Source organism: Silene latifolia, chromosome 5 (genome assembly GCF_048544455.1).
Source record: "Silene latifolia isolate original U9 population chromosome 5, ASM4854445v1, whole genome shotgun sequence".
In the NCBI taxonomy this organism is placed as follows: Eukaryota; Viridiplantae; Streptophyta; class Magnoliopsida; order Caryophyllales; family Caryophyllaceae; genus Silene; species Silene latifolia.
Window position 1 is genome coordinate 2361132 of NC_133530.1, and position 15604 is coordinate 2376735.

The 15604-nt window shown below is 31.3% G+C and overlaps 1 protein-coding gene across 1 annotated transcript; it reads left to right on the top strand.

The window, feature by feature from the left end:
- Positions 1 to 7005: 7005 nt before the first annotated feature.
- LOC141656377 (small ribosomal subunit protein bS20c) lies at positions 7006 to 11539 on the top strand. The gene is made up of 3 exons (XM_074463242.1): positions 7006 to 7270; positions 8973 to 9139; positions 11109 to 11539. The coding sequence occupies exons 1-3, from the start codon at positions 7141 to 7143 to the stop codon at positions 11340 to 11342; spliced, it is 531 nt and encodes a 176-aa protein (XP_074319343.1). The 5' UTR covers positions 7006 to 7140; the 3' UTR covers positions 11343 to 11539.
- Positions 11540 to 15604: the final 4065 nt, after the last annotated feature.

Consider the following 15604-nt stretch of genomic DNA (forward strand, 5'->3'; position numbering starts at 1 on the left):
CCATAGTACTTTCCAGTGTCATGCATGTACAGTCCAATTTCCAAAGTTGTGAATAATGAATTGATGATCACGATCCTAGCTAAAAATTCCAACAACTTAGCAACATTTTGAGAGTAATTTAAGTTTTAATTTATACATTTGGCATTGCAACATTGTTATTATTGACTACAATCCACATACTCTGTGTAATAAACACGATATGGGTCTGGCCTTACCCGCGGTGGAGGAGAGAAGTCTAACTCACAAGCCCAAGAATGCTCTTATCTCCCAAAACCAATTGGCAATGGGAGAAACACCCTTAGGTCTTATAAGATAGACAATCTCTCTCTTTTTCTCCGATGTGGGACTCACAAGTGGATTTATACTCCAACACTGTGTAATGCACCATGCACCAAAAAAGATAAAAATAATTACAAATTATTGTTTATGACAGATAATATTCATCTTAAAAAAAAGGAAATGAAATAGACGAGACTAAATTAAAGTAGAATGCTTAGAGAATAACACAAAGTTTGTCTCATATATATTACTGAAATGCTGTTTAGTACAGAGTAATAGGAGTATTTTGAGAGTAATTCCAAGTTTACACATGTGATTTAAGTTCGATCAATTCTAATTCAATTTTATAGTTTTATACCTGTTTGATATTTGACTACATGGTGATATTAATAATTTTACGTGACTTAGGTAATATGTTTTTATGATAGTGCTATTCTAACCGATCTTTATACTTTTTAGACAATTGTAATGTCTTAACAAGTGAGGTATAAGCCTAAAAATATAATATAAATGGATGACAATGAATCAGTTTGTATCAAATTTAGGACAATCCCGACCAAAATAATATTTCTTCTTTTATCATCAGTTCCGTTATCCATTCCATGACCAAATTATACACCCCATCTGAAATATAGTTCAAAACCTAATGTGAACCCGTTTTGACTCAACGATTTTTTTTTTTTGATGAGCAAAACAAAATTATGTCTAACCAAATTATGATAGAACAAGAGTACGCATGTTAGACGATTTTATACATATTTATGGATAAAATTGAATTTTTTAGTAACCACTTTTATCCACTATTAGAAATGTATAATATTTGAATCCGTTTTACAACTATATTCGTGTAAAACCGCCTCATCCAAGTTTAACTCCTGATCGAATTTGAATGGATCATGCATGAATTTGGTTAGTGTTTGTCAGTAACGAGTTGAATATGACAGCAAATAGCTTAAACAAAAAAATAGGCCCAGCCCAATTTGCATGAAACTGTAACGTTTCAACTTTCAAGCCCGTATCATAATCACGTGGAGTCCAACCTTCATAATCAAAGTTAAACCTTTCCAGGAATTTCATCTTCCAACCCTCTCATTAACCCTCGCGAATACATGTGTAAGACGGTTTTACACAAATTTATTATAAAAGAGATTTTCATAATAACTACTTTTACCCATTAATAGGTTTTATTTGTATCCTGTTTACATTATACTAGTTGAAAAGCCCGTGCGATGCACGGGGCTCCGATTAGGATCATCTTTAACAATATGCGTGTTGCATATTTTAAGAATTTGATGAACAAAACATATCGTAAACGTTGGTTTACGTTGCTATGTTTTGATAATAGAAGTCAGCTAAGTTGATAAATAAAAAAGTATTACTATGTTGAAAATTGCGAAACTCTCTGAAAGGTTGATTTAGTTGATTATTGATGAATCATCAATCCGTTTAACATAAAAGCTACTTCATTTGTTATCAATTATATCAGTTGTATCACATTCAAACACATTATTGTATTATGTAGTTACCTATTTCTATTGTTGCACGCACCACCTATTTTTAGTTAATATAAAGCGCTATTGTCGAAATGTGGTTTATTTTGTTCCCCAAAATGAACACGTGGTAACGACTAAGAGAGACTTTTATGAGATTCGCAAATTAGATTAACCTACAACACCTACCAATATATTATAGTATACTCAGTGTAAAAGCTGAATGGTGTTACATAAACAACAAGTATCTCAATTATATATGAAGCTTGCTTGTTTGAAAAAATTGTTAGATCTCTAAACAATAGAATGTTTTTTTTTTTGAAAGGCACAATATAATGTTTTTGACTATTTACAATTAAGACTGAGATTCCTTATAGCTTCATGCAAAATATATAATACGACACCTAATTTAATAGAAATGTGAAAACTTCTTTGTAAACAATATTTTTCGTGTGGCCTTAATGCACTTGTTCCCTATCATTGATGTAGAACTTTAATCCCTTGGTGACGTTCTTAACGTTGTTACGTAAAGCTGGATTAAAATATGGTTTCGGCCGATAAACTTTAACATGATTGAGTGATTGTCTCTGACTCTTATTTATCGTCATAGCGTAGCATGACTTGAATGGATGTCGTCACCGCGTAAGAACAAAAGTTTTCTTTTTTCAACAGAGGAAGTCATCACTATTCTTGTGCGCATGCATGAACATATGTGATTAAAATTTCATTTTAGTATATAAATGTATATTTATATCATCTTAAAGGGTAGCTAAATAAATGTTTTAGTTATACATTATTTTTATTGTAAAAAATTGTGATCGTTGGATAACTATTTGGCACCTTGCATTGTGCAACTCACATTGGTATATTTGCTATTAGTAATTTTTAATGTCTATTATTTTAAATACCCCTCACAAAAAAATAGAAAAAATAAAATAAATGAATGAAATAGAGGGAATAATAAATAATACTCCGTAAGTAAAAGCGAAAGATAATAGTTACGCAACTATATAAAACTAATAAGAGATCTATTTTAACACAGATTATACAAAGACATGTGATAGCATGTATATGACGATCTCACTCATTAAAATTTCATGTATGATAATGAAGTAGATGTATGTTTATATCTTGAAGATTTCTAAGAGATTAGGATAGTACGCTTCTACTCTTAAACACGATTAGTTTCAAATTAATTTTATTAAAAAAATATAATTTATTTTTTTACTTGAAATATGATCAATTATGCGTATTAGATACTCCCTCCACTCTATTTGATTATATATGTGTGGTATATATGTGAAGTATATTTTAATCAAATGTATAGGAGTAATATAATCGTCCAATAAAACTAAATAGAACAATAATAATATGCAAAAAAAAAGGAAAAAAAAAACAAATTAAGTGTTATGTACATAAGAGTAATTTGTGATAATAATATCTGAGCACTACCCGTATTCAGTTGTTCTTTTGGACTTAATTCAACTCATTTCAATTCAGTTCAGCTCTATTCAATTCTGTTCAGTTAAGTTCAGCTTCATTCAGTTTAGATTAGTTTAGTTCATCTCTTCAGAGAAATGCTACCTAGAGTAGCATTTGAGATTTCAAGTACCTTATTTGATTTGAATCTTTTCCTTTTTACCTTTTAAATCTATACTATTAAATAATTATCATATCCATTTACGTCATTTCATCAAAATGAGTTACCTTTTAGTTAGTTTGTCAAATATTTTTTTTATATAATCAGCTACCTTATCAGTTTCTAATTTCAGTTATTTTATCAGTTACATTTTCAGGTTTTATATAACTTTTTAGTTTTCAGCTACCTTTTCATATTTCAGCTACCTTTTTAATTATTTTTACCAAACAAAGCCTAAGATTAATTTGTTGCTTTGAGCCTTTGAAGAAATGTCGTTTCTAATAAACTGCACACCCCAAACACTTCTACTTATTTGCTTTTTATTAGGATTTAAATAAATTGATTTACTTTTCTTAGGATTAGTTTCATAATTATTATTTTTCTAGATACTTTGTATTTAGGTGCTGTTTGGCCTAGTTTATATGAAATAACTTTTACTTTCTAGAATGGGTTTTTCATAAACTACTTTTTGAAAAAGTTGCGGTTGTTTGGCCTAACTTTTGTAAAAGTAGTTTCTTAACAAATTGATGTGTTTGGCCTACTACTGCTTTTTTCCTTTTTTTTTTTAGTTTCCATAATCCTAAGAGTTTTTGGGAGAAGTAGAAGTAGAAGCATCAATTTGGTGCTTCTGTTTCTAGTAGCTTTTTATTAACTTCTGACTTTTCAAAAGTAGTTTTTCATCTCCCTAAATTATAGTGTTTGGCCTAACTTCTACTTTTACAATTAGAAAAGTACTTAGAAAGCTTGGTCAAACACCCCCTTAGTACATAAAAGTTTAACTCCTACCTATTTAAGTTAAGGTAAACTTTTATTAGGGTTGAATTGATTTACTTTTGATATGGATTAGTTTCATTATGATTTCTTTTTTTCAAAATATTTAGAAGTTAATAAGAGTTGGACTCTTTAATGTCACTTGAAAATAATGGATGAAAGAGACCTCTCTTCATAATAAGAAAGTTCAATTCTAAAGCCAATTGACCATAGAGAAGTAGCCTCTTTCTTTATAAAGTAGTAAATCCACTTATCTGTCGTCAAAGTGGGATAACACTCAAATAGTTACTTGTTTCTTCACAATTTCACTTTCTCTCTTGTATATAATGTTTAATAAAATCCTTTCAAAGAATTTCACACTATTCAAACACTACGGAATAGTATTATTTAATCAAATTATAACATAATTTAATTATGATAGAAGACTACTCCCTTGGTAAGTACATACTCTTTTGCTAATATGACGGAACAGTCTTCGTCTTTTGATGTGTGGGTTATGCCTTGATGAGTACGGTGTTACAGAGTCTTGATAATTTTACATCGAGTTAAGCTACCAGATGGCATTGATGGTTGATATTTGGAGATTTCTTAGGCAAATTACAATTATAAGGTGAAGGTGTGATTAAAGCAAGCGTACAACGTCTAATTTTTGATAGGCTTGAAAACGTCTAATTGTACCATCCTATATAATCAATAATATATTGTCCTAACAAAAAGAATTGAAATAGGAGTTTGACCAACTCTTAACCATGGAATAATGAGTAAAAACATCAAAGATTTGGGAATAGGAGTTCAACAATGACTACTCATACTCACATTAACCACGACTTATTTCTGAGTGTATGAGTAAAATATTTGTTTATAAACAAATATTTTGTCAACTGCATGATCTTATTTCACCATCATTTAATGGTATAGCTTATTTCTTAATAGGAGTAGGAGTAGGAGTAGGATATTAAAGGCATAGTCGCACATATATCATTAGAAAAGTATGTGGAATTTCTAGCATCATCAGATTGCTATTATTATGTTGAAATCTTCACAATTTAAGTATGACTTTTACCTTAAAAAAAATAAGAAATTTAAAAAACAACTCGATGAAAATCTCATTATTGAATTTCAGTATAATTGAACTAATGAACCATTGTAAACAATTCACTGGGACAAAGGGAGTATATCTTACGTTATTAGATCAAATTTGTAGATAATGCTCTTTGATCTTTTGGCTTTTAGTATTGTCTTTCTTCATTAAATATATATGTTTCAGCCTGCATAAAATAAGAAACATTGTTAAGAATCATAATAAAAAAAAGGATAAAAAACAATAATTTACGTTTCAAAAAAATGATAACATGGGAAGGGAAATAGGGGAGGACGGGAAATAGGGAGGGGATATTTGCATACAAAATTTCGTATAAAAACAATTTTGGTCGTAGGAAACTTATATATAATGATAGTTTGTATGCTAATCAACATCATACTTGTAAGGTGAACAATTATAAGGTTCTACAAATTCTAGTTTATGGCATAGAGACCCTTTATACGTAGAAGTGCACATTATTATACTACGATTAATAATTTAAATTTTGTTTTAAATATTAAGAAAATCTACTTTTATTAGGATAAATTTAGTAATTTTATTTCGAAATCTACTCTTGTTAGGTAATCTAAAAAAGTTGGACTCTCTAATATCACTCGAAAAGTTTCTGCTTTATATATATGTATTGATTCATATAAAACCGTTCTACACAAGACTAACTGATTAAACTTAGCATGCATGGGTGGCAATTGAAACATTCGGATCAAATACGGATGAAGTTATTGTAGAAATGGGTTCGGTTTTATGGAGTACTCCGTATCAAGTAATGTTAGATTGAGTTATTTTGAGTTTGAATCATTTAGATCAGATTATTTACATCGTAATTAATTAAATTGTGGAGTTTTTCTATATTGCACCCATGTGTTATTTCAAACTCTATCATATAAATCCAATTGTTTTTATAAAATTGTTTATATTTTTTTTTAACTCAATGACTAACACATAAATGAACAAGAGTACCATAATTTCGGAATTTTGATACAAATTCTTCTCATGAAAATTGGCCTCAATTTTCTCAAAAAAAAAAAAATTGTTTTTCAAGCCTAATTTTTTAAAAGTAATTTTTAAAAATAGAAACAACAATGTGGTGTTTCTATTTTTGTAGGCAAAAATATGGATAACTACATTCAAATAATATCACAATCTTAGAATGAAACATAAACAAATGCATTTGATTAAACATGAAACTTACAATACCAACACTAGTACAACAAATTCATGAATCACGAGTAGTTTATTGTTGCCCCATTTTAGTTTCTTATACATGCAATAATAAAAGAGAACAAAATGTGAGAGCCGATCGAAGCAAAATTGAATGAGAATCTCAACTTGAAAATTAAATTGAATGAGAATCTCAAACCCTAATTTCATTCATTTAAATTGATTTAATCCCTAATTTGAGAAAGTAAACTATTACTTAATCGACATGAGAATTAGCGTTCATAATTGATTCATTTGACAAATTTGATTAATTTTGCGAGGAAGAGGATTAGAGAGGTTTTTTTTATCTTTTTTTGGGAAGGGTCGGGTATAGAAATATAATGACAAAAAGTCTATGAATAAGTAAAATACGTCGATAAAAGAGCAACTACGTTTCAAAAATTAAGTTTAAAACTTCTATTGTTTTGTTTCAGTTAATTATGCGAGTATCACCCAATCGAATTAGATAATGTCAAACCCGCATCCAATCAAAACCGGGTCAATACCATTATCTTAATCGTGGCCTCATCAAATTTGGGTCGGGTTATTTCGAGTCGAGTCTCAAAAACTCTCATTTATCTTCCTCGGTTTGGATAAGAAACGCTCTTACCTCCACAGTGCTGCTTGTGCTACTGCAAACCAAACTCCAGAAAGAAGAGATAATGGCAAGCATAAACATGGCATGCATTACTTCACTTTCATCCAATTTCAAAACTTTATCTCTTTCTTCTAATTCTTATCAAAAACCTCTCACATTTTCTTCTAACATCTCTCAATCTTTCTTTTCTCAAGGTATAATTTCACTTCTTTCTTAATTTTTCTGGGTATTTTATGCTGTTTGTTGGTTTATAATCCCTAAAATTAGATTATTTAGTTGGGTTTTTACTAATATTAGCTAAATTATGGTGTTTATTAGCTTGTGCTTATGATTTGTGGGTTGTTGAATGTGTATTTATCATAAAGTTTACATCTTTAATGTGTTTGTTCTATGTTTTCAATTGGGTTGTTCGAATTTTTTTGTTTTATGGTTTCAATTGCACAAAGTTATATGTTTTATGTCACATCTAAGCTGGAATTTCATGAATTTCATGAATTTGATGATGTTATCTATGGATTATTGAAGCAATTCTTTGTTTGATAATTTGTAATTGAACATTTAACTAATGTTAATCGGACTCGGTTCAAAGGGTCGGACACAGGTGCGTACCCAGGTGTTGAAATTCGATTATTTTATGAAAAATTGACAAATTTTGGGTCTAACTGAAGAGTCAGGGTGTCATACCAATGTCTAGGGTCGAATGTCGGACACAACTACACAAGTACATCATACGTGAGCTCTTATGAACGGTCGAAGTAACATAGACGCTTAGAGGGGTGCTATGCACCTTACCCTCCAACCTTCTCTTCCACCTTCTTTTCCCTTAACCCTCTCACAATCGATTAATTTAGTATATATTGTGTGGGGTTAGAAAATAAGTGAATGAAGCAAAATAATCGATATTTTAATCGGTTGTGAGGGGAGAAGGTAGAAAAGATAAGGCAGATAGTATTTCCCTAGACGCTTAACTGGTATTCCCTCTGTCCCCATCACTGTAGTTCTATTCCACTTTGGGGTGTATCAGTCAATTGTCGCCCTCTCTATTTTAGGAATGTATTTGATGAGCAATTTGATATTTCACACCCAATTCGTTCCACTTGTCGTTTCTTGGTCTTTGTGCCAAAACCAAAGGACAACAATTGACCGGGACGAAGGGAGTACTCCATATAAATTGTCTAGTTATTGAATGCAAGTTCTGAGCATCTCTGGGTTGCAGTGTTGCACAGCTTTTCCTATCCTATTATGACTGTATGAGAGATTGAGAGGGCCTCATGATAGATTATCGTTAGAGCAACCTGTATGACGGTATACTATCCTATATTCTGTGGGTTATTGAGTATAGAATTAGGATTTGATGTTAATTGCATCGGTTTTGCATTATATTAGTATGAGACTCTCTCACTCGAGAACAGTCGAGATAGATTTAGTTTGCTGGTAACTTGGACATGATCTTTGTCCCTGTGTGTAATTCCGTTCTTTTTTCAGTTGTGAATTGATGTGATTCTGTAAAAATTGAAATGCGCCAAGAAGATTTGGACACAGGATATAAGGGTGAAAAGGGTTATACTCCGTAACTGATTTATCCAAAGTCTTTGACTGTAGTGTTATGGAGCTAAGCAAAATGGTTTACTAAAATGCGTGAATTCTATATTAGGTAGTTGAATCAATGCAGTTTTCGTCATATGTCGGAAACAATATCTCCAACATAGGCTTAAGGTTTTGAACATCCAATCACCCTTTACCTAGCCATGGGTAAATGTTTTTAAAAACTGAAACGCTGGGAATTGCTACAGGATATAGTTTATAATTGCTGCACCAATTTGTGTTCTTGTAGTAGTTTTTTAGTAATAAGATTCTTAATATAATCCGTTTTGTTTGGTTGTTGACTTATTCCAGGACACCAGTCGCTTACCATAATCCGTCGACCCCATAATTTCTCCGTTGTGTGTGAGGTTGCTACCCAAAAGAAGGCTGATTCTGCAGTTAAGAGAGCTCGTCAGGCTGAGACACGGCGTCTCAGGAACAAGGCTCGCAAATCTGAAGTTAGAACTCGCATGAGAAAGGTAAATATTATATGAACTATACATATACCCTTTTGGTTTGCATGATCTCTTGAACTTGCATATTGTATTTTCTTGACCTGCGTGTATGTGCAATTGTGCATGTCGGAAGGAAGAAGATATTATTCTTTTAGCATTTGCTATTTTGTCTTATCCTTCTCTGTCTCTGTATGATATCTGGTTTGCAATCAACCTACGTTTTTTGTTCATATATGAGTGAAGTCTGACATGCTTATCATAAAATGTGAAAAACACTCGAATATTGCACCATTCAGCTGAGTTGTGACTAAGAATCTAATATACACGACTAATATACATTTAGACTTGTTGGATCTGTGGATTTAGAGGGAAATGGAGGGGAGGGGGATAAAGGGATGCAAAATCGCTTGTTTGGTTAGCAAATAAGGTTGGAGTGAAATGGAGGGATCCATTATCCCTCCTTGAAGCCAAATCATAGTCCCTTCATCATAGAAATGATTTGGAGGGAAATGTATCCAAACACACCTTCCCATCCTCCTTCCTCTTCCCCCCTTTCCTTTCCGTCTATCCCCTTCCCTTCCCTTTCCCTCCTATTTTGGTATCTAAACAAGGCCTTAATCAATTACTCCTTTACTAGAATAGATCCCGCGCAAATGCGCGGTTTTTTAGATAGAGATATTAGAGAACTTAACAATTTTACAATAGTAATAACTCCATTTGAAATTTAACTATGAAACTTATTATTAGTAATGTTTTGTATTAAGAGGTAAGAAAGAGAAGGTTTAACACTTACTCTCCGCATAAAATTATCGGTTTTATTGAAACTATTTTGTTGTCTTTGTTTTAAAAAAAATTATTATTATATCCTTATATTCACAAAAGTCGTAATATAAACGCGAACGAATGACATTGATAATACAATTAGATAAGATATGTGTTATAATAAATATATTTATGTATATGTTAAATTATTTTTTTTCAAAAATTAACCGAAATTTAAATGTTTACATGGTATGGAACAGAGATAGAAATTAAGTTAAACTGTAAAAAAATAGGTATATTATTAGTAAGTTTTTCGTTTTAGAAGTAAAAAACAAAAACAATCTATGAATACTCTCAAATTGTAGTACATTTGTTTCAAAAGACTGAACAGTACAATTAATTACAAAGTATTTGCTAAAAAAATGTTCGTGTTTCAAAAAAATAATAATATTGAAAAATTTCTATCACATCATACGTATAATTAGTGCAATTTCATTTATGTAACAAAATCAGAAAATTGTATCAATATGTTTATACAAATTGAAAAAATATTATAAGTTCTTTAAACGGAATAAAATTATTTATTGGATAGAATAGTATGCCTAGTTGTAGATATGATATAATGTAGTCTATTTATAGCAAGTTTTTTAGGCGGGAAAATTTCTAAAACTCTTATTCTTTTAGTAGAAGGGGGATTTGCCTGCTAGAGCTTTTTATTGTTAATGAATGAAAAATTAGAAAAAGAAATCAAAACCGTGAAGTATCTTGGGTAAACCCTTCAAGCTCATGTGAAACTTGTCCTTGCATCTCATTATTCATGGAACCATGTCCATGGCATAATATGTTGCCGGTTGGTCAAACCGAGCGCTGTCAGCTCGTATACTTCTTCTAACCCGTATATTATTCAATCTGTAGGATACTAGGATTTACCCTATGTATAAGTGTATAACTCGTCTTCCCAACTTGTTTGCCATATCTAGTTGTACCTTATCGTTATTTTTAGGAAAGCTTGAGTTCCGGTGGGAACATACCCACATAGACTTAAGGCTTAAGCTAACTGAGTAGCTGACTGTCCAGAAAATTAAAGTTCTCTAATGATTGTAGCCTGATATTTTAAACTTACTACGCACTGATAAACAGTAGTGTATTGCACTAGAGTGCTATCTACAAATATGTAATCTTCTTTGTTGATTCTACTTCGAAGTATTGTATTACATCGTGTTAATGGCAGGTTATGGAAGCCCTGGAAGTGCTAAAGAAGAAGACGGGTGCAGTACCCGAAGAAATTATTCCAATTGAGACGCTAATAGCAGAAGCGTACTCTGCTATTGACAAGGCAGTTGGAAAGGGTTCCCTTCACAGAAACACAGGTGCTAACCGTAAATCTCGACTTGCCAGAAATAAAAGGGCTGTGGCAATCCACCATGGTTGGTACACACCTGCTCCCGATCCAACCTCTGCATAAAAACCTACTGCATTTTTCTTTTGTTAATAGTAACCAAGGATTATCGCAGCTCGACGATCTTATTTTGTAGCTTTCCAAATGTTTTATTTTCTTTGTTATATTACGTCGTCATATTGTAACTGTCATTCCTCTAGCGAATTTGCTCGAGATCGCGATTTTTCTCCGAGTTAATATCATTTACTTGGTTGCTTGGTAAACCGGTGGTCGGTCTATCATCCCCTTTTATTTACTACCAAGTGAATAAAAATTCTCATAGTTTTCCCTCCAAAATGCTTTTATCTAACGAAAGAAATAAGTAATTTTTTTTTTCATTAAGCTATTATCTTCAGTTTTTACTAAAATATAATATTATAATTAGACTATAATCATTTGCTTAAAATCAAAATTATAATTTTTTTCATTAAAATGAAATAAAACTAGTGTTGAGCTATAAAATATAAGTTGGTAAATTTTTATTATGCAATAACTATAACTTAAAAGAATAACTTGATACATTCTTACTATTTGTTTCACGAAAAAAAAAAAAAAGTTACAAAATGATACTTAGGTTTTTGTGTTATTGTTAAAAAAAAATGGGTTATGCTCATTCGAAGAGACAAACACTTGATGAGGTGGGTTTGTCAAGCGCATAATCACATACCGATGTTTGTATAAGCACATGAACATTTCAGTGTGGGAATTGCAGGTTTATCAAAATTATTCACAAAATCTCATTTGTGACGGCATGTATTCGTCACTTTGATGTGACGGCACGTATCCGTCACTTTGAAGTGACGGATACCATTTTTCCTCACAAATGACCCAAATAGAGGAGAGAGGGAAGCACATGGGGTGCCCCCACCTTGTCCCCATATTCGTTTTGTGAGTGACATTATCCGTCACTTACTCCGACCCGTCTTCAGCGCTTGAGCAGATATGATCTCATTGAACATTTATTCAAGTCGTCCTTTCTAATCTTCAAAATGGATGCTAACCAAAGCAGCAACGGATAATCGACACTTGGGATAAGCAACGGACGATAGTCGTCCATTCTCATCGTCCTCGTCGTCCTTTACTCGTTTTATTGGCACAGTGTCTAGTTGATCAAGATGTTTTTGACAATGTACGAGGAAAGGATGTCGACGTTCCTTATTCTACTAGCGATTATCATGAATCTGTTTTGGTGTGGGTGGTCAAGGATGTCGACGTTCCTTATTCTACTTTGATGCCACCTTCTCTAACTTCAAGGGTTCAAATCCTATTGTCTACAATTTTTCTTTTTTTTGTGATGTGAGTGGTCAACTGTATATGCATTTTAGGTAAATACTCCCTCCTATTCCGAATAACTGTCCCATTTGAACAATGGCACGAAAATTAAGGAATGGAGTTAAAATAATGAAAAGTATTGTATAGGGGTAAGAATATAGTTGTTAAATAATGAAAAGTATTGAATCTGATGGTTTAGGGGTGGTAAATAAAGAAAAGAGCGGAAAGTCAAAAAACATGTCCACATATGGCAAATGGGACAGTTATGTGAATAGACGGAAATGGCAAATGAGACAGTTATTCGTAATAGGAGGGAGTATTATTTTCAAATATATACACTAATACACCTATTATTCATTTTACAATACTTTTGTAAAGCGGTCTTACCCACGTTTTCGTAAAACGGGTATTTTTAACAGTTTCTTTTACCCACTAATATGTTTATGATTGGATTTATTTACAATAATTTGGTGTAAAATTGCCTTTCACAAGACTAATTGTTCGGTTTCATGCCAAAATTATGGGTTTATTTTTAGTTTATGTTAAGACTAGGTTTAAACCCGTGAAAATTCACGGGCTTGTTTAAAATATTTAATATAAAAGATTTCTATTTCATTATTAATATTCATAAAAGCTAATATTTTGAGATTGAAATTATTTTTCCAGCGTGTTCATGACCCTTTCAATTTGTCAGGCTTTAAATATTTTTTCATTGTTTTAAAGTACTCGATCACCTTATACACATTTATTATGATCATGGCATCAAAAAGTTTGTCACTTATGTATATTCTCGATTTTTTTACTCACAAAGTTTCTTATGTGTATAAGTCTACTATGTTTTTGTACGCCCTAAACAATGAGACCGCTCATTTATTAAGACAATGGATATTAATGTTTATGATTATATTATTCTTATTGGTTTAAGTGTATGATAACGTCATATCTGGGGTACCACCTAATAATTTTTCTCTTATTGTGAATGCTTACCAAATTCACCAATTAATCTCTTTTATCCCAACTTACCGATTGTTCACTTTATCTATTTATAAATATTCTATTATATTAACTTTATCTGTCTCAAATATATAAGAACCCAATAAAATATTTATGTATTTTTTTAATATAAAGTGTTTCGTCATATGTAATTTATGTGTTAGAGTTTTTCCTTATCTGTGTCCAATAATATACTTTGAGTAATGGTATAGGGATCATAAATAATTATACATTATAATGTAATATTTAAATGTAGTTGAAATCTTTTCGAAATAGGCTACAGCTAGCTAAAATTCCGTCTATTAAAAAAAAATTACTTAGTATTTTTCAAAATAATTTTGGCTAATTTTCGGAAAAGAAAATAATAATTTCGTAAAAGATATTTTGAAAATCACATGTTAATCCTCTTTTAATTACAATTGTAATCGCAATTTATAAGTCTTATAAATTAAGCTAAAATGTATTTCAAAATAGATTTTAAAATCATAAAATGAGACATTTATAACGCATTAAAGATCATTGAACATAAGGATTGAATATAACATTTAGTAATAATTTTTTATTAAAGGCGGATTTCAATTAGTCTTTGTTTTTTCCTTATTTAGTTGTGCTTTATTTAACTGTCATAACAACTTTAGATGAAAAACTATGATGCCACATCATCACATTTGGATATTGCATTAAAGAAATATATGATATCATATGATGATTTCATGCTATCATTTTTAGTTCCACAAGAAAGCTATTTTTTTTATTATAATTAAACTCTATTGACATCCTCTAAGTCTCGCTACTAACTTGAAGTATTCTAGTTAATGAATTTCTGCGCCCCCACCGTGTAAATCCTAGATATGCCACTGAATTTATATGATGATGATACACACAATGATAGCGTCGTTGAAGATATATGGAAACCTGCCGACGTGCTGATGGAAAGGAGGCGAAGACAAACACGTGATGATCATACTAGGCGATTGAGAGAGTTTCTACAAGCTCACCATCTGTGTGATGTATGGGAGGCAGTAATTGATGAAGATTTTCTAATTTACTATGTCTATACTGGCGGGCAATGCTTTGAGAATCCTTAGAGAGGATTTGCATAATACTAATATATTATTCGGATTTGGAGCATCTGAATGATATTGATGAGGAGGAATTACGCTTTGTACTTAATATTTGAAGGTCAAAATATTCGATGACAAATATGGATGACGTACGAAAGTGTTGGGACAAAGTAAAGATAACCATCGAGTTTACACAAACGCGACAAATTGAAGACGGCGAAGGAAAAGTGTCCTCAATTTACTTAGAAAATAGGAAATTGGGTGATGACGATTATAATAAGGAGATTGTAATTTGTAAAGATGGTATGTTGGAGTTACCTGTTTCATAGAGTGTGCACTTTAAAAGTGGATTACTACAAAGCAATCTTTCCCCATTGGCGTTCATCTACCTCGTACAACGTATTTTTGTTAGGTTTCGGAATTTCTTGTGTTCGTATGCTAGAGTGTTCATATGTCGATCTTGATACGGACATTCATTTACATGTACCTACATTTTTCTCTTGGCCACGATAAATATATTCTCTAATATGAGTGTAATGGGACTAAGAAAAAAGTAATTATGCTCAATTAGATTTTGGTTTTAATGCCAAAAAGTTACTCCCAAAATTTTAAAAACTCAAGAAAAATGCACATAAGTGCATAACTATGTTGGAAATTTCCCATCTACTTAAGAAAATAGATAAACTAAAAAATTTTCCGCCTAAACAATCTTAGCTAGAAATAGGGCATAACTTTAGGAGATTATTCAAGACATATATTGACCTAATATATTATCCTTATGGTCACAATATCTTATCAACACCACAACTTTCATAGTTGCCATTATGTATTTTATTCATTATCAACTCATTTTTTACATTATATGTATCTTAAATATTTTAAATATTATCTTTAAAAATTTATGTAAATTTTACTCATTTTATTAAAATAGCGTGTATTTTTCACCTTTTTTCTTTATAT

Bases quoted from the DNA above. Each gene is read 5' to 3' on its own strand.
- LOC141656377 (XM_074463242.1), top strand. From the start codon at position 7,141: ATGGCAAGCATAAACATGGCATGCATTACTTCACTTTCATCCAATTTC. The intron at 7,271-8,972 runs GTATAATTTCAC...GACTTATTCCAG, and splicing joins TCAATCTTTCTTTTCTCAAG to GACACCAGTCGCTTACCATA. The intron at 9,140-11,108 runs GTAAATATTATA...TGTTAATGGCAG, and splicing joins TTAGAACTCGCATGAGAAAG to GTTATGGAAGCCCTGGAAGT.